Below are 19511 nucleotides of genomic sequence, written 5' to 3' on the forward strand. Positions count from 1 at the left end.
AACTGGATTTTTATTTGACTCCATATTCACACCAGTAAGAAAATGTGTAAACCTATTGTATTTAAAACGTATTGTATTCCTCTTTTTGAATGTGTAGCAACACTGAATCAACGTACTCTAAGTGAAAATCCAATACATATTCAGCCACAGAATAATTGTTATCTAATCAAATCATGTCTAATTAAAGTGCTGTTTACAAAGGGAAAAAGGTTAAGAAGTAGAACTGGATGTTAACTTGACATGTGACACTTTATAATTTCTTAACTTTCAGACTACAGAGGTTAAGAGGTTATCACAAGTTTATTGAACTTGAAGCAGTAAGTGTTTATTGTAGAATCTGATTTTCCTGAAAATGAGCACTTAGGTGACAATACCAGGAATCCAACACCAAAACCAAAAATAAACGCAGCATTATATGTACATATATTTCTCTCGATGTTAGCCAAAGCCTTGATTCTATAGGAAATAGGTTTCTGTGTTTTTAAATTTCTAGTTTTTCTACTAGAAAATACATTATCCAATTCTAGGAAATTTGCAGGTCTATAAACATTAGGCTTTTTAATGCAAATAAAACCGAATTGGATACTAAAGTATTGTTATGCATAAACTAGTAACTACTCATTTATTATGATATTGGAGATAAGGAATTAGAGTCACACTTTACCATAATTTCAGGGTCTCTTCCACTATATTTTCCTCTCTTTGAGTGGAAAGAGTATATCTTATTTATCTTTTTAGCTCCCACAGCTTCTAACAGAAAAGTTGATACATATAATAATGTTCATACATATCAAACTACCAAAAATAAACTTTCAAAACCTAATGCTATTTTCTTATCACTTGATACCACTTCCTATAATTTAATGTTCATTCGTATTTAAAACAATATTAGCAATAACATGGATTTTGTAAATATCCTTAGGGCTACATTAAAAATCACTAACATTCTATTATGACATCCAACAAATATCATAGCCAAACAGTCTTAACAGATCATTAGGTCATTATAAGGTCATATAGGTCATTATAACTTAATTACAGAAGGTAATTATCTTGCAACTGATTTGATTAATTTCTATTTCCCAATGCTACTCTTTTCCAAAATATTTCTAAGTGATCTTAAATAGCTTTTCTCTCCTTGTCTGATTATGTATAATTATTTCTAATACCTTTAATCCTGTGGGTTTATAACCATTTTTATCTTTTTTAACATAAGAAACATGTGACTTTATGTTCACATTTTATCAGTAGAGTATTCATAATGAAACTTCTTGCAAATTTGTAAAAGGAGGTTTTATTGTAAACTTATCAGTTGTCAGATCAAATTAGTAGCTCTGGTTGTCATACATAATACAGTATGCTTAGTAATGCTAAAATAAACATATTTCTAAATTTTGAGCATTCTTTCCTTCCCTTCACAGATTTTCATAATTTGTTCACTGGTATATGGCTCCTTCTATTATTGCCCAAGATGTTTCACATTTAGTTTTCACCAAGATGAAATTTAGATTTTTCAAAAGCAATGATCAGCATATACTTTCAATCTAATTTACCAAATGATTATCTATTTTACACTAATTTGATAGTGGAAATGATACATAAGTAAAACATTGTTAAAATACAATGTATAGGAAACGTGTTTACAATTAAAACCTTTCAAATTCCCTTCAAGGAGTAGGGGATTAAAATAGTATAATACAATTTATTTAATAATTTGATATAAACAAAGAAAAATGAGTTGGAAATTTAAAACTAAGTATGTGATGGAATCTATTTTAAGTTGCTTTTCCTTAAATTAAGTCTAGGCCAACCACAATAGTGCACCTTATTTCTATGCAATAGATTTATCCAAATCAACGAAAAAAGTTATTGCTGTATATCATTATGTTATTCAAACAAGCAACATAGAAAACAGACTGTTGATTCTATTAGTAGCTCCTGCTGAGCTCTAAATTAGAAGAGACTAAAAATCACTTGCAAGGTTTTATAATCTGTGCAAATATTCATAAAGCATGATTCTACTTTTATGATTAAAGATGATTTTACATAGTTTTGTAGTATATATTAAAATCTACAACCGGCAGTTTATGGAAGAACAAGTAAAACCGCAAATTGCCCGGCTATAATTTTCAAGAATAACATATGGCATATGCTAACCTATGTAACTACAAGTGGTTTCTTAACAATAGTCTAAAACATATGGTACTTAATGCAGTATGAATTTTTTTCTTAGGAAAAAATATATACTGGTCTTGCAGAGACTTTATAAAGAGATAGTAGACAGGTAAAAACAAAATTATGAAAAAGAAAACAAAATGACTACAGTACCAATAATGTAAGTACCGACATCATAATAAAATGCAAGTTAATGCGCTTAAGACTAACAGACACTTACTAAAACATGCTAAAATAAGTTAACCACTTCTTTTAAATAAGCTGTCACTGGCTACAGTAAGCTATTTTGCTTTAAAAGATCATTCCTTTAATCAACATAGAACTATATTTAGAACCATTACTCAAGTAAACATCCAGTTCCAGTTTTCCTCAATCACTTTAAAATATTCAGTTACCTAAGAAATGTACAAAGTAATGCACAACTGCCTAGTGCTTTATATTTAATGCATATATTTCTGTTTTTAAGAAGGACACGTAATATCTAGCACAAGAAAAAAGGAAAATAAAAATGTATCTGTCTTTAAATCACTACTCAGAAACCATGAGAAGCATAACAAAGGCCATGGTGATGATTTTCGGATGTTAACATTAGTGTAATCACTAACATTTTTAATAAGCACAAATGAACCAAACCAGTAAAAATGAAAGACTATCAAAACATGTCATGCATATTTCATACTGAACATCCAAAAGAACATCAGTTATAGCCTTGTTATAGATCCTACAGTTAGCACCATTTTCACATCTGAACACTTTAAAAAAGCAAACACATATCTTAAAAATAAAATTATTATAAGGATATATGAAAAATCAGGATACACTAAGAATGCTACTAAACATTTCTCAAATATTTATATCAACACTGGGAAGCCTGCTGTACTACTGAAGAGAAACTGAAGGAACTGATATGATTAACTCCATCTATCTATGCTTAGCATAGATGAGTAACTCAATTTGTCCAGCATTAGCCTGCACATATATAAAAGGCGTAAAAGTAAATATCTGACTTCTTAAAACAGGACCCCAGATATCATGGTAGTAAATGCAACTGTCTTACAAACTTAGTTCATCCTCAACTCTAAAACCATTTAGCAGGAAGCATATTCAGATGACTCCCTATAGCATGTTATTTACAATCCTTAAAAGTACCCAAAGAAAAGCAGCCCTTTATTTATTTTAAAACACATAAAAAATGTGAAGCATACGAATTTACATCCAACACGCAGTATCAGCACTCTGTCCAGTCATTCAATACACTCCGGCACCTAAAGCATCTCTCATCCTAGTAAATGATGGTTCATATATGAAGGAGGAAGAGCTAAAATTTTTAAAAAGCAGCAAGATTTTCTCTACATGTATACTTATGAACATAAAACTAGTCAATACCAGTCTTAGGAAAACAGTGCACAATTCAATTGGCAAGGTCTTTCCTTTTTTTTATCTTTTGATTATTTAGGTGTAATCAAGAGCAACCAAAACTATTTGTCAATTCAAAGTACCCAATACAACTTTGAGTCTTCATGCTACTTCAAGTTAAAAAGAAAGCAATGCAGCTTGTGGGTTTCAGAAAACTGGGCATCCTTCCATGCAGCACAAGTTCCACTATGATACTGTTTCCGAGAGTTCACACTTGTCAAAGTGCAGTTAACCCAAAGTTGCAGCGACAGTATATCATGCCAGCTGAATCCAGCCATGCATCTGAGATAGGATCATATTTCTGCACTGTATTCAGATAGGAAGACCCTGAGTGACCACCGACTACATAAAGGTAGTTATCGATTACTGCAGCACCAACTCCTAGGAAAGGATGGTAAAAAAGGGGGGAAAAAAGTTATGCATGAAGTAGACTTTTTCTTACTAAAACAAATTTGCATTTTAATGTTTTGTTAAAATACATTTTAACAGTCTATTACTAATTATACAAGCAATATACAGTAGTCTCCCTTTATAAAAATTTTCTATTTCTATGGTTTCAGTTACCCGTGGTCAACCACAGTCCAAAAATAGCTGAGTAATGTATAATAAGATATTATGGGGGACAGACCACATAAGCTTTTATTACAATATTTGGTTATAATCATTCTATCTTGTTGTTGCTGTTGTTAATCTCTTACTGTGCCTAATTTATAAACTAAACTTTTTCATAGCTATGTATGTATAGGAAAATACATAATATATATAGGGTTTGGTACTATCTGCAGTTTCAGGCATCCACTGAGGGATCTTAAAACATATTCCCCACAGTTAGGGGGGGGTACTACCCTAGCAATATGTGCTTACTCATTATAAAAGAAAAAAAAAAAACCTTACTAAAATGTAAGAGTTGAAAGTCTTCCTTCACCCTGTCCCCTACCCTCAGAAAAGTACTATTAAGAATGTAGTGTGAATCTATATTTACATACATTTTTTCTAGAAATCATTCATTTTATCAGGTTTTCAAATATTTTGAAATATTAAAAGTATGTTAAATGATGTAGTTTATGCTTTTAAAAACTCTACTTCAGATATTATCACATTGGTGCTAAAAAGAAGCAGTCTATCTAAAATTTTTAAGTTCTCATTGTTTTTATATGAGTTTTTCTCTAAAGGATACCAAAGAAACTAATTACTGTAAACACTAAAATAGTTCATTCTATTTTGTCCTTTCAATTTCCTTTGGATGACTATGCCTCAAAGTTTCTTTAATCATAAATACAGATTGAACATCCCAAATCCAAAAATTTGAAATAAAAAATACTCCAAAACCTTGTGAGTACCACATGATGCTCAAAAAAAGTATTCACTGGAGCATTTCAAATTTGAGATTTTTGAATTTGGGATGCTCAACCTGACTTGGTCAGGTATAGTGAAAATATTCTTAAATCAGAAAAAGCATGAAATCTGAAACCCAAAACACTTCTGGTCCCAAGCATTTTGGGTAAGAAATTCTCAACCCATAGAAGGAGTACTCCCTAATGTATTTCCACTTAAAACCTTCTCCTTAAAATTATGTGATCTAAGTTTGAGCTCAAAGATAACAATTTCTCCAAAAGTACAATCATATTTTTGTTCTTTTCACTAGGAAACCTAAAATCCAACCATTTTTGATCAACTATACCCCATGGGGAATAAAGAACATTTGAAAGTAAACTGATTGCTGATGTACAGAAACAAAAAACAAAAAAACAAAAAACAGGATTATGTGTATGTGTGTTACTTATAAAACTGTAAGTATATAGACAAAAAGAGCTTCTATAAAGATACACTATTATCAGTATTTCTCAAAATGTGTTCTCCGAGTTTGAGAAACAGTAATATGCACACTGGCATATTAAAATCAAAGGAACCTATATAGTTTTGTCTAGCTAGTTGTCTTTCACAAACAATTTATTTTTCTAGACCTGTAATACTATTCCTATTATATTCCAAGGAACAATTATTCCAAGACATCACTATAGTGTTTTCCTATATGTTTAGAAAATCAATAAATTATTATTACCTGTTCTGGGTTCTTTCATTGGTCTACACACAGTCCACTGATTTTGATGAGGGTCATATCTTTCAATGCTTGACAAATGTGAGACACCATTATGTCCACCCACCACAAAAATAAAGCCTAGCATGACACCCACACCAAAGTGAATCCTTTTATCTGCCATGGATGCAACCATCTCCCAGGAGTCCTTACTTGGATCATAACGCTCCACACTGCAAATATTCACAAAAGAAAGAAATAATTCAGAGAAGCGTGCCATTCTTCCTGTTAAAGCAAAAGTAAAAGCCACGATAGTTTTAACAGTTCAAATAAATAGAAACATTAAACAATAGCAGTTTGTCCCAAATGTTTAGATTTTGCTGATAAGATTGCAGGAATAAAAGCTTACCTTGTGAACAGGGTGCAATTCCTTATGCTATTCCATTATATTGTACAAGCAGCAAAATATGTTAAGAGCACAGAACTTGGAGTCAGAAGACCTGGGTTCAAGTACTAATGCTGTATACCTAGGGCTGAATAAATGAACCTTAGTCCTACTACTTTGGATTTGTGGAATCCTTTAATAAGTCATCCCTCTCACCTGAAAAAAACAAGTATAGTACAACCTCAAGGGATTCATACAAGAATAAAGTCAAATGAGTATGCATTTGACTTTAAAAACCAAAAAATTGAATATAGATGTTTGTTTCAGTCTTTTAATTAATTAGTTTATTTTGGAGACACGGTCTTACTCTGTCACCCAGGTTGGAGTACAGTGGCACAACCATAGCTCTCTGTAGCCCTGGACTCCTGGGTTCAAATGATCCTCCTACCTCAGCCTCTCAAGTAGCTGGGACTAAAGGTGTACAACACCATTTCCAGCTTGAATACTGAAATTTTAAAAGATACTAAGGATCTGCGACATAATTAAGGAAAAGGGGGTGAGGAAGAGAAGGAAAAAACACATTTTTTTTTTCTTATAGGAGAATTCACGTGATTTACTGCAAAGCAATTACTGGCTAATCATAATCTCAGAGTAATTTAAGAGAATTCAGGAATTTAAGTCAAGACTACATTCCACAGAATCTGAGACAATTCCAAGCTGCATGACAGAAATCCAAATCAAATTAGAATTTCCAAAAAAGCTTCCCTAGAATATTCCAGAAGCACTTCTAAGCCTATGATTTACCCTAAAGGGACACAAGGCACAGAGGTAAGTATGTTGAGCTTGTTCTTGTCTTGACCTAACTTCTTGAAAAATCCTTAAGCATTTGAGAGGCTGTGACATCATTCTGTGATGATGAATTCTATTATGTGAGTTAATAATAGAGACTAGATAACAGTGATTCTGAAAGGACACCAGGATAAAAACCATTATACCAAAATCACTGAAGAAGAGATGACAAACTGTAGCAAGACCTTAAACTTCAAAAGTGTAAATATTTAAATATTTAACCTTTTATCTTACAAATTTTTGCCAGAAACTTTTTCAAAGAATAGAAATGTATGTCTGGGCCCCCAGATACTTTTCCTTCAACTAAGGAAGCAAAAAAAGGAGGAATACTTTAGCTTAAATGTAAGTAAGAATTTATAGATAAAATACTGTTGTGTCATCATTTTCTCAGTTGACAAACCACAATACAGTTGTCCCTCAGTATCTGTGGGGGATTGGCTCCAGGACCCACCCCACCCCATGGATACTAAAATCCACAGATGTTCGAGTCTCATGTAAAATGGTGCTGTATTTGCATATAACCTACACATATCCTCTTGTACACTTTAAATCTCTAGATTACTTATAACATCTAACACAAAGTCAATGCTATGTGAATAGTTGCTTATGGTATTTTTTTATTTGTATAATTCTGAATTGTGTTTTTATTTTTTGAATTTTTTGATCCAGTTAGTTGAATCTGTGGACACAGAACCCACAGAGAAGGAGGGCTGACTACATTTTTTAATTAAAATGTTCACAATATCATACAAGTAATACATTAAAAAATGTTCACAATAAAAAAAATGCTCACAATCAATAAAACACATGCCATTCTAATTACTGTTAAAGATAAACTCTTTGGAATATTAATTTCCAATAAAGGTTCAGAGTTATGATTAATTTTCCATATAAGCAGTAGCTTTATAGTTTTATTTTCTCACATATTTTTTCCTTTATTCAGCAAATACTGCAGAATACAGATATCACAAATTCAGACTCTAGTACAACTCAGATACATGATGATACACATATGATTATAGAATACAGATCCACAAAGGAATATTTAAATAAGGCTTTAAGTTTATGATGCATTATAAACTTGTATAGACATACAGGAATTAAATTTCCACTGTTATTCTATTAAGCAATGCAATAAACGACAATATACATACTGTACACACATGCATGCACTACACAAAATCTAGTCATCTAACTTCATCTTATTTTCAGGTTTCTGAGTTTTAAAATCTAGTCTATAATGAATGAATGTAAAATTTAACAAGAAGGATTTGATTCTTGGGTTTGTATTAAATTCCCACTTAAAACAATGACAATCATACTCATGGAGCAGATTAAATTTCCCAAATGCCTATCAATATTACTTTAAAATTTTTAAAAGAAAGCTTATTCATAGAAATAAATTGTTTAAAACTCAGAAATCATTACTAATGATACCTTAAAAATCTATAAAGATATATAATTTGATTATTAACTTAAATACCTGTTCATGTGGGCGGGACCATACCCACCAATGGCATATATCATTCCATCCAATACAGCTGCAGCAAAACAACTTCTTGTTGTGGTCATTGGTGCCACAGGTTGCCATCTTCTTATTTTGGGAATATACTTCTCTACAGATTGTAAATAAGATTGTCCATCATAACCACCCAAAGCATAAAGTTCTCCTGCAAGTACTACTACTCCAAGGGTACTTCGGCTCTCATTCATTCTCTCTATGGAAGTCCATGTATTTGTATCAGGATTCCAGCATTCTACTGAATTTTCATGTTTTCTGATAGTGATGCCAGGACGCACATTAGTTTCAATACCCCCTATAACATACACTTTTTGGTCTAAAACGCATATTCCAAATTCATAGCGAGGAATGTTTAGGGGTGCCAAACCAATCCAAGAGTCATTTTGAGGAAAGTACATCTCCACACTAAAGAATAAGCAGAAAAAATTAAAATTTAAAAACCAAACGGCCCATAAACAAAAATATGTTTATTCTCATTAGTAATCAAGGACATGCAAATTGAAACCACAATAAACTATGACATACCTTCCACATTGGCAAAAATGTAGTCAGATAATAACTGTTACAAAAATGTGTGACAAGGAATGCATACTGCATGGGTGAGAGTGTAAATTGGCATAAATTCCTCTGAAAAACAATCTTATATTATCTAAGAAAGTTGAAGATACACACATGCCCTGATTCAGCAATTATACTACGTATCTATACTACTGAATGTCTACTACAATCAGTTTTACATCAGAACACAATACAGACATGCACACAGCAGCAGAACACAATTACCCACCAAAAGGAGAATGCATAAGGTATGGTTTAACTGTCCTGTGACTGAGCAACTCCACTCTTAGATATATACCCAACAGAAATGCATGCATATGTATATGTGCAAGAATGTTCACTGTAGCCTTATTTGTAATAGCCCAAGACTGAAATAACCCAAATGTACATCAACTATAAAATGGATAAATTGTTGTATATCATACAGAAGAGTACTATATAGCAATGAAGACAAACTACAGCTACATGTAACTGAAGTGAATCTTACACATAGACGTTGAGAGTAAAAAGCCAAAATCAAAAAACATATTCTGTAAATTTCACTTATATCAAATTCAAAACCAGGTCAAACTTGACTCTGCATTAGAAATGAGGACAGTAGTTATCTTTGGAGAGGACAAGAACGGAGCTCAAGGATGTCTTCTGGGTACCTACCGGTCATACTGCTTCTTGAACTGGTTTGTAATGTTCACTTTGTGATAATTCACTGAGCTCTATACTTAGGATCTGTAAATTTGTTATATGTGTATAACACATTATTATTGAAAAAATATATTATGCCCATATATTATAACATATATCAATTAATGTAAATGAACTATTTCCTCATGCAATCTCACAGATAAATTTCATAAATTTACTATTCAGTGAAAAAACTCTCTGAATAATATATATAGTATTACTGCATTTATATACAAATATGTAAAACCTAAGAATATATTGGGGTACATATAATAAGTAGCAAAATTATAATAAAAAGCAAAGGAACCATACATAAAAAATTCAGGACACTGGTTACTTCTAGGAGAGAGATATGTCAAGGAGGGACACAGGACAACTTCAAAAGTAGTATTAATAGTCTATTAAGCCAGCTGAAGAGCAGTTTACTAACTATAGGGCAAATGGAACAAAAATCCTGAAGAAAACTAATATGAGAACAGAAAACACCATACAGTCTCATTTGTAAGTGGGAGCGAAAATAAGAATATGCAAAGGCATAGATAATGGTGTAAAGGACACTGCACACTCAGGGCGGTGAGGGGTAAAAGGACGAAAAAGTCGCCTACAGGGTACAATGTGCACAAGTGGAAGTGGTGGGTACACTTATAGCCCAAACCTCATTGTCACTAAACAATACAACCACGTAACCAAAAACTATTTGTACCCCCAAATAAAGAAAAAAAAGGAAAAAAATTAAAAATCCTGAAGAAAATAATGTAAGTGTGTGAACTGAAATAAACTAGGTGGCAAGAAAGGAGGTGGTCAAAGAGTGGAATATGTGAACTAAGATTTTGAGTGTGTTGCAGTCACTAGGAATGACAATGGCTGGCACCTGAAGTAGGAACAGTCTTGTAAAACTGAGCCCTTAAACTGTGGGATATAGGTTAGCCATGAAGACTTAGTGTCAGAATTGAAATGAATTGTTAGTTGGTATTGGAGAATTGGAAAACTGGTTGGAATGGGGGGAAAATAAAAAACTTCTCCATGATAATAAGATTAAGGTTTGTGATGATGGATTATCTAGAAGTTACGGATTTCTGGAGATAATTTAGGTAAATAGATATAACATATAAAGTCATTAGCCCCCATGGTCTTTTTAGGTGTCTTTAGTTCATTTTCTGCTACTGTAACAGAATACTATAGATTGAGTAATTTAGGAAAAAACAGAAGTTTATTTGGCTTATGGTCCCAGAGGCTAGGACATCCAAGAGCATGGTGCATGCATCTGGGTAGGGCCATTCCATGTTGGAAGGCATGACATAAAGAGAGAGTGCATGCACAAGACAGAGAGGAAATAGGGGCTGAACATATTCTTTTTCAGGAGCTACTCTCATGACAACTCACTCACTCCCACGATTATGGTATTAACTCCTTCATGAGGGCATAGCCCTCATATCTTAATCACCTTCTAAAGTCCTGACCTCTTCATACTGTCCCAATGGCAATTAAGTTTCCAACACATGAACTTTTGGGGACATTTTCAAACCATAGAATTTTGCCCTTCGCTCTCAAACTTCATGTCCTTCTCACCTGCAAAATACAATCATTCTATAGTATCCCAAAAGTCTTAGCTCATTCCAGCATGAACTCAAAGGTCCAAAGTCCAGAGTCTTATCTAAATCATGCCTGAGTGAGACTCAAGGCATGATTCGTTCTGAGACAAATTCCCTCCGGCTGTGGGATAGGAGTAGGTAGATACTCTATTTCAAAAGGGAGAAATGTGGTGGAGAAGGGGAGGAATAAGTAACAGGACTCAAGTAAGTCCAAAACCCAATAAAGAAGACAACACAAAGTCTTAACGCTGACAAACAATCTCCTCTGATTCTATGTCCTGCTTTCTGGATACACTGGGGCAGGAGTTAAATCCCTAAAACCTCAGGTAGCTCTGCGCTCATGTCTTTGCTGGGCTAACCCCATGCAGCTCTCATGGGTTGGAGTCTTGTGCCTATGGCTCTGCCAGACCGATGTTGCACACTGTAGCACTACAGTTCTGTGGTCTTGGGGGTGGTCCACTCCCATGACTCTACTAGACACTGCCATAATGGGGTGCTCTGCAGTGGCTCTGCCCCAAGGCAGGTTTCTGCCTGGGCTCTTAAGCTATCCACACATCCTTTGACCAGATGAAGGTAGTCATGCCCTCACAGCTCTTGTATTCTGCAAGTCTGCAGACTTAATACCACATGAACACCACTAAGGCTCACCACTTGTGCCCTCCTGAGTGGTGGCATGAGCCACAACTAGGCTGCTTAAGAGGAACTGCACTGGAAAGCGGGGAGCAGACTCTCAAGGCAGCCCGGTAGCAAGCATGTGGAGGGCTCCATGGGCCAGTGTCCAAAGCCACTTTGCCCTCCTAGAGCTCTGGGCCTGTGATGGGAGGGGCAGTCTTGTTGAAAAGTCTTGGGTCTTTTTCTCATTTTCTTGATGAGTAACAATTGGCTCCCTTTTATTCATGGTAATCTCTTTAGCAAAAAATTGACAGGCCACATCCTTGATTTACTCTCCTAAAAGATGTCTTTTCACTCTTTACATGGCCAGGCTGTCAATTTTCCAAATCTTTCTATTCTGCTTCTCTTTTAATTATAAATTCCATCTTTAAATCATTCTTTTCCTTTTGCATCTCACTGTATGCTTTGCTGCTTTCTTCTGCTAGATATCCTATTTATCATTCTTAAGTTCTGTACTATGTAAAGTTCTAGGACACACACACAATTCAGCCAAGGTCTTTGCTAATGTATAAGGAAGGCCTTTACTCCAGTTTCTAATACCTTATTCCTTATTTCTGTCTAAGACCTCTTCAGAATGGCCTTTACCATCTATATTTATATTCTGATCACCATCACTTAGGCAATCTCTAAGAAGTCCAGTGTTTCTCTACATCTCTTCTCTTCTTCTGAGCTGTACCAATTTTCTGTCTTAGTCCTTCTTCTTCTGCTGCTTAACAAACTATTACAGACTGAATAATTTAAAAAGATCAGAAGTTATATTTGACTCACAGTTTGGAAAGCTGGGAGAACCAGGAGCATGATGCCTGCATTTAGCAAGGGTCATCCTGGTGAATGACATCACATGGCAAGCAAGTGAGTGTGTGAGACCCAGAGAAAATGGGGGCCAAATTTATCATCCTATCAGAAGCTCACCCCCACTATAACTATTTCACTCCCATCATAAAGGATTAATCCCTTCATGAGACAGCCCTTATGGCCTAATTACCTTTTAAAGGCCCCACCTCTTAACATTGTTCCAAATGCAATTAATTTTCTAACATATGAACTTTTGGATAACACATTCAAATCATAGCATAGGGCAAATGATAATCAGTTCCAATGAAAGTTTCTTTCGCCTTTGGGAGGCTGAGGTGAGTGGATTACCTGAGGGTATGAGACCCGCCTGGGCAACTTGGCGAGACCTCATCTCTACAATAAATCAAAAATTAGCTGGGCATGGTAGCACGCGCCTGTAGTTCCAGCTACTCGGAAGGCTGAGGCGGAAGGATCGCCGGAGCCCAGTGGGTTGAGGTTGCAGTGGCCGCTTCCGGTCACTGGGTGATTGAGTGAGACTCCAACTCAAAAAAAAAAAAAAAGAAAGTTCTTTCTTAGAATTAGACCTACGGCTTATAGTGTTGAGATGAGTGATGTAGACAAATGTCCATTCAACATGTATTCACCTAACTATTCAAAAACACTTTCAGTGATGCTATCCTTAACAACTCTCTATGTATACGTAGAAATAATATGGTTCCCAGAGCTTCCCCAGTTTCTTTAGGCTACCTACCCAATCCTCACTTTCCTCTCTAGGAGACCTCCTCCCCTAGTTTAAAAAGAAAAAAAACCAAAAACAAAAACAAAAAACTGGAGCTATTGGACAAGACCTATTTTAAAACCTTGTTCTTGCTCCTCTCCCCACCAGTAAACCTACCCAGTCTTGAGACATAGAGTGCCTTTTCGTCCTATTCAAAACCTTCTATCTTGCTTTTGATACCCTTTCTGTTTCTTCCAAGATCTTGCTCCATCAATGACCATTCATCTAATCCTATATCATCACCCTATCCCTCTTTACTGGCATCTGATTATAAACATACTCATGTCTTTCTCTTCAAAAATAAAATAAAGCCAAATAAAAACTTTCCCTGACTCTATTAGTTACTGCCTTAATTCTCTCCTTCTTGTATCTGCCAAGATTCTTAAAAGAACAGTCTTTTTATTCAGTCTATTTCCTTATTTTTTTAATCAACTTTTCAAATCCCTGTAATGACCTACAGAATTTCTACAACTCTGATGAAATTACTCCACCAAAAAATCACTACTGATCTCCATAATGCCAAGTCTAACAGCTACCTTTCCATCCTTATCTATCTGGATGTTTCCATTACATTTTACATTGTTGATCACATTCCTTCCTTCTTGACACACAAATTCCTTGGTTTTCATGACACTATTCTTTCTTGGTTCTCCTACCTCTAAATTTGTTCCTACTACCCTCATCTTAAATATTAATGTTCCCCAGAGTTTCACTTATAAATAAATCCTTTATTTCTTTCCATATGTTCTCACTAAGAAGAAAGGCATGACATTTAGACTAGTCAGCAAATCCTGAGACCTCATAGTTTTAATTTATACCTCTAAATTATACTATATGCTGATGACTTCCAAATTTCCAGCCCTGATCTCTTCTTTGAGTTGTGCACTCATATCAAGCTATGGGGCATCCTTTACTTGAAATTTCATAGGCATTTCAAACTCCATATATCTAAAACTAAACACATTATTTTTTCCCTTAAAGAGGATCTTCTTCCATTCTTTCTCTTGATATATAACCATCTACCCAATCTAACCAAAAAAGTTCATTCATCTTAGATTCCTCCCTCTCCTTTATTATCCCTTCCCGATATCCACTCAAACACCAAGACCTGTCCATTTACTCAAAACATTTTTTATATTAATGCCCCATTCTCCATCTTTACTATTTCTATCCTAATTTGGGATCTCATAATCTTTTGCCTGTACTTCTATAATAACATCTAATTGCTCTGATGATATTCCAGGCCTCTCAATTTTTATCCATAGTACAGTCAGAACGACTTAATATACAAATCTGATCATTTCACTACCCTCCTTAGAAGTTTTGCAACCCACACAAAAATCTATTCTTTAATCATGGCAAACAATAACTTATTTGACTTAGTTGATGTACTGACCATTGCCTGATACTTCTTGGCTTAGAACCTTAAACTTCTGAATATCAATCAGCTTTTCATTTTCTGTATATCCCATACTGTATCATGCCACTGTCTTTGTGCATTCCCTGTGAACTTTTTTCTCTGCTTGGTTCTTGCTTAGCCATCAACACTCAGCTTAGATATTAACTTCTCTACAATACCTTCCCTAAATCCCCCGATGAGATACCTGCCTCTTCTTTTTTTTTTTTTTTTTGAGTTGGGGCCTTACTCTGTCTCCCAGGTTGGAGTACAGTGGCACAATCACTGCTCACCGCAGCATCGACCTCCTGGGCTCAGGTGATCCTTCTGCCTCAGCCTCCAAGTAGTAGGGACTACAGGCACACACCATCACATCCAGCTAATTTTTTTTGTACAGATGAATGACATCATACTCTGTTGCCTAGGCTGGTCTTGAACTCCTGGGCTCAAATAATGCTCTCAACTCTGCCTCCCAAAGTCCTGAGATTATAGGTGTAAGCCACCACATCCAGCTGATAAATGCCTCTCCTTAATATTTCCATAAAATTATCTTTATCACTGCATTAACACCAAGTGCTATGATGATCTATTTAAGTATTTGTCTCCTTTACTAAACTATGAACCTGTTGAAGGCCCATTATCTAGCAATGTGCCTGATGCACAGGTGTTTAATATTTTTTGTAGAATCAAACTGAATGATCATTCAGGTTGGTTCCAATATTTTTCTAGAGTTATGCTATGATACACATCTTTAAAATAAAAAAATTAAATAAATAATGCTACAATAAACAGCTTTGTGTAAATAAATTTTTAATTTTTAATTAGTTTATAATATATGATAAAAACTGCCTAAAGATATGAATAGTTCTTATAACTTCAATAATTTATGTTTATTTGAATATTTGAGAAATCAAAAGGCAACTGCTCAAAAATTTTTACAATCCAATTCATATTTGGAAGTTTGTCATAATAATATTTGACTAATATTATTTACTTTCTGCCAGTAAATCAATGCCTTAAAGAATAGGAGCTATACAATCAATTCGTGTAGTTACCATAACTAATGATTTAGCTGTAGCACAATTTCAACAATCCTAGTTTTAGACTATAATTAAAATGTATTGTGAGACTTTTTAAAAGATGCAGAATATATCAGTTGCCACTGTAAAAACATCAGTAGTTTCCTGCCACTGGAGAGTGAAAAGCAATCTACCAATTTTCTGGAAATGGCCAAAGAGACATCCACAGTATGATGGAAATATATCAAACACAAAAGTTTTTATGAAGCAATCATAACCACGGAAAAAGCAAAGAGAACAGCAAGCTACATTTTTAATGTATAGAAGTTACTAGTATAATGCTATAAATTAAGAATTGGCTATGGCCATGGGCCAAATTTAGTCCATCTACTATTTTTGTAAATAAAGTTTTGGTGGAGGCTGGGCTTGGTGGCTCAGCCTGTAATCCCAGCACTTTGGGAGGCTGAGATGAGAGGACTGCCTAAGCCCGCGGGTTCGAGACCCACCCAGGGAACTTGGCGAGACCTCATCTCTACAATAAATCAAAAATAGCCAGGTGTGGTAGTGCGTGCCTGTAGTTCCAGCTACTTGGAAGGCTGAGGAGGAAGGATCGCCGGAGCCCAGCAGGTCGAGGCTGCGGTAGCCGGGAGTGTGCCACTGCCCTCCAGCCTGGGTGACAGAGTGAGACTCCAACTCAAAAAAAAAATAAAAAATAAAGTTTTATTGGAACTACATCCATATTCATTCACAGATGTACTATCTGTGGCTGCTCTCACAAAACAATGGCAAAGTTGAGTAGATGAACAAAGATCACATGGCCCACAAAGTACAAAATATTTACTGTTTGGCCCATTATAGAAAAGTCTGATGGCCAGCTCAGCCTGTAATCCCAGCAGTCTGGGAGGCAAAGGCGAGTAGATTGCCTGAGCCCACGGGTTCAAGACCAGTCCGGGCAACTTGGCAAGACCTCATCTCTACAACAAATAAAAAACTAGCCAAGTGTGGTAGTACATGCCTGTAGTCCGGGTTACTTGGAAGGCTGAGGTGGAAGGATCGTCTGAGCCCAGCAAGTTGATGCTGGGGTGGCCATGAGTGTGCCACTGCACTCCAACCTGGGGGACAGAGTGAGACCTCAACTCAAAAAAAACCAAAAACAACAAAAAGAAAAAGTCTGACAACTCCTGCTCTAACTTAGAAGGAAAGAAAGAACACTTTTTAAATACTGTCTTTTGAGAATACACTGAAGAATATGATTTGCACATAAACTTTATGATTTATATCAGTATCCTATTTTTTTTCTTTTTTTTGGTGATATTTTTAACTTTTAACTGTTTTCATTCAAACTCTTGCTCCCAGTCTGCCCTCACCACAGGTTCTACTTCTCTACAGTTGGCAAGAATAATCTCTGATCTGGTTTGACTCAAAGATGGAAAGGGAAAGGGAAAGGGAAAGGGAAGGGAAAAAAGACATAAAATGGAAGAAAAGTTAGTGAGTAAGCAGGCTGGATAAAGTGTGCATGTTTGGGAGGCTGGTTGATAACTCAGAGTGTTGTAGAGAATGGATGACTGTATGATTAAAAAAACCACAAAGTACTTTAGGAAGAAGAGAAAAAAGAAGCAAATAAAGTAGGAAGAAAAATCAAACTATTTTTAAAATATAGAAAACGTACATATTTAACAAACTTGAAAAATTAGCATTACTCCTTTAAGAAAGCCTTCTATTTACCTATCCAAACAGGCAAAGAGTCCAGATTTCCCTCCTACTGCACAAAGTACTTTGGGAGCACAGCGAGGTCGTGTCATCAAGACTGTCTGATGAGAGAGTCTGTGTTCAGGCATAAAGTGGTACTTTAGGGCTTCATTCAAAAGATGTTTACAAGTACGATCATCCCGAATAAGGTGATTTGCTTCATATAGTCTAGTGAGAAACTTAACACTCAGCAATGGTAATCGTACACTGTTTAGTAGTTGTGCTAAGTATTTCTGGCGTTCTTGTACATCATACTTGATCCAAGACTCTAATGCATAAAAAACAGTCTCTTCAGTAGCTACGTTCAAACAGTCATTGGAAACAATTTCATCCAAATCAGCATGTGTAAGCTCAAAAAACTCTTCAGTCTGGCAAACAGCTTCAAAATTCTGGCATATGTATTTAGTGGCTGCCAAATAAAGGTCATGGCAACCATATGTTTCTGCAAAACGAGAAATTCCAATACAATTACCAGGATCAAGCTGGCTCTCAAGAAATGCACAACATTCCTTCAGGACAAGTTTTATCTGGAGTAGGTTTGCTGCTGGCAGGAGAGATTCAACTGTGTCCTGAGAAATAAAAACAGTCCCTGTATAGGCATACTCCACAATGGCCTGGAGAGCAGTTTCTTCAATGCATTGAAACTCAACCTCACTGTTCTCTTTTTCAGAAAGGTTTCCAGTGAACATAGCTTTGAAATATGGGCTGATGCTGGCAAGTACCACTTTGTGAGCATGAATTTTAACATCACCTACTCGAAGAACGATGTCACAGAGTTCGTGATGCTGACGAAGAAGATTCAAGCCCTGCAGAAGTTGTTCAGAATGTAAGTGGGTTAAGTTAGCAAGCATGTAGGTCGGGGATGTGTGGTCCATCTACAGAAAAAGAAAAAAGCAAGGACAGTTATTTCAAAATAATACTGTCAATATGATTCTGTTTTTCAAATAGTACAAAATAAGATTCTTGGTTTATTTACCTATTCATTGGTCTTTAAATACTTTATACTAAATACTAGAACTAGAGGCTTTTCAAGTTAGAAGGGATTTAACAATCATAAAATCCAAATTATTTATTATATGTTTTAGGAAATGGAGGCTCAAAAGGTTACATGATATGCCCCAAACCATAAAAATCTCTGGACCATGCATGAACTTTTGAATCAGAATTCTGCCAACTCCTTCACATGCTGTCTCCTTTATTAAATTCAAGACTGATCAGCCTGGGCAATATAGCAAGACCTCGTCTCTGTAAAAAATCAAATTAACCAGGCATGGTAGTGCATACCTGTAGTCCCAGCTACTCGGGAGACTGAGGTGGAAGGATCACCTGAGCCCAGGAGGTTGAAGCTGTGATAGTGCCACTGCACTCCAGCCTGGGCAACAGAGTGAGATCCCAGCTCAAATAAATAAATAAATAAATAAAAGATAAATTCAAGTCTGAGCTATCACTAAAACAAAATGCAAATATGAAGAAAAAGAAAACTCACTTAATGTAAAATTAGCTTTGAAACAACAGTAGCTACTTGCCAATCAACAGATGCTTTAAAAAAAAATCAGTGTGATGGATACTTAAAAAAGATACAGACATTTCATGTTAACTCAAATACTTTATCCAAAATTTCAATAATTGCTTTGATAGGGGATACTGAATTTAATGAATGTACCATTATTGTCAATTAATTCAGCAACAACAAAATTATTGTGAACAGAATTTGAAGTTCTATAGTGAGGGCAATAAGACTGACTTACTGATCTATAATCACAGCCACTCAAACTCTTGATCATTAATGCCGATCATGCCCACTCAATCTACTTGCCACTTTGTGCTTCTGGAAGATGAAAAGGAATAAAAATAGGAGAGAAGAAAAGAGATGAGAAAGAAAAGGA

General features: G+C 35.3%; 1 protein-coding gene across 1 annotated transcript in view; it reads right to left on the reverse strand.

The window, feature by feature from the left end:
- Positions 1-3612: 3612 nt before the first annotated feature.
- Positions 3613-19511, reverse strand: part of KLHL28 (kelch like family member 28) — a 38283-nt gene continuing 22384 nt past the window's right edge. The window contains exons 2-5 of the mRNA XM_008052317.2: positions 17602-18500; positions 8347-8790; positions 5654-5862; positions 3613-3972 (exon numbers count right to left, since the gene is read on the reverse strand). Of these exons, the coding sequence (XP_008050508.1) occupies positions 3809-3972; positions 5654-5862; positions 8347-8790; positions 17602-18500 (1716 nt within the window). The 3' untranslated portion in view covers positions 3613-3808. The remainder of the gene's footprint in view (positions 3973-5653; positions 5863-8346; positions 8791-17601; positions 18501-19511) is intronic.

The sequence above is a fragment of the Carlito syrichta genome, unplaced genomic scaffold (genome assembly GCF_000164805.1).
Source record: "Carlito syrichta isolate Samal-C Ts95f unplaced genomic scaffold, Tarsius_syrichta-2.0.1 Scaffold272423, whole genome shotgun sequence".
In the NCBI taxonomy this organism is placed as follows: domain Eukaryota; kingdom Metazoa; phylum Chordata; class Mammalia; order Primates; family Tarsiidae; genus Carlito; species Carlito syrichta.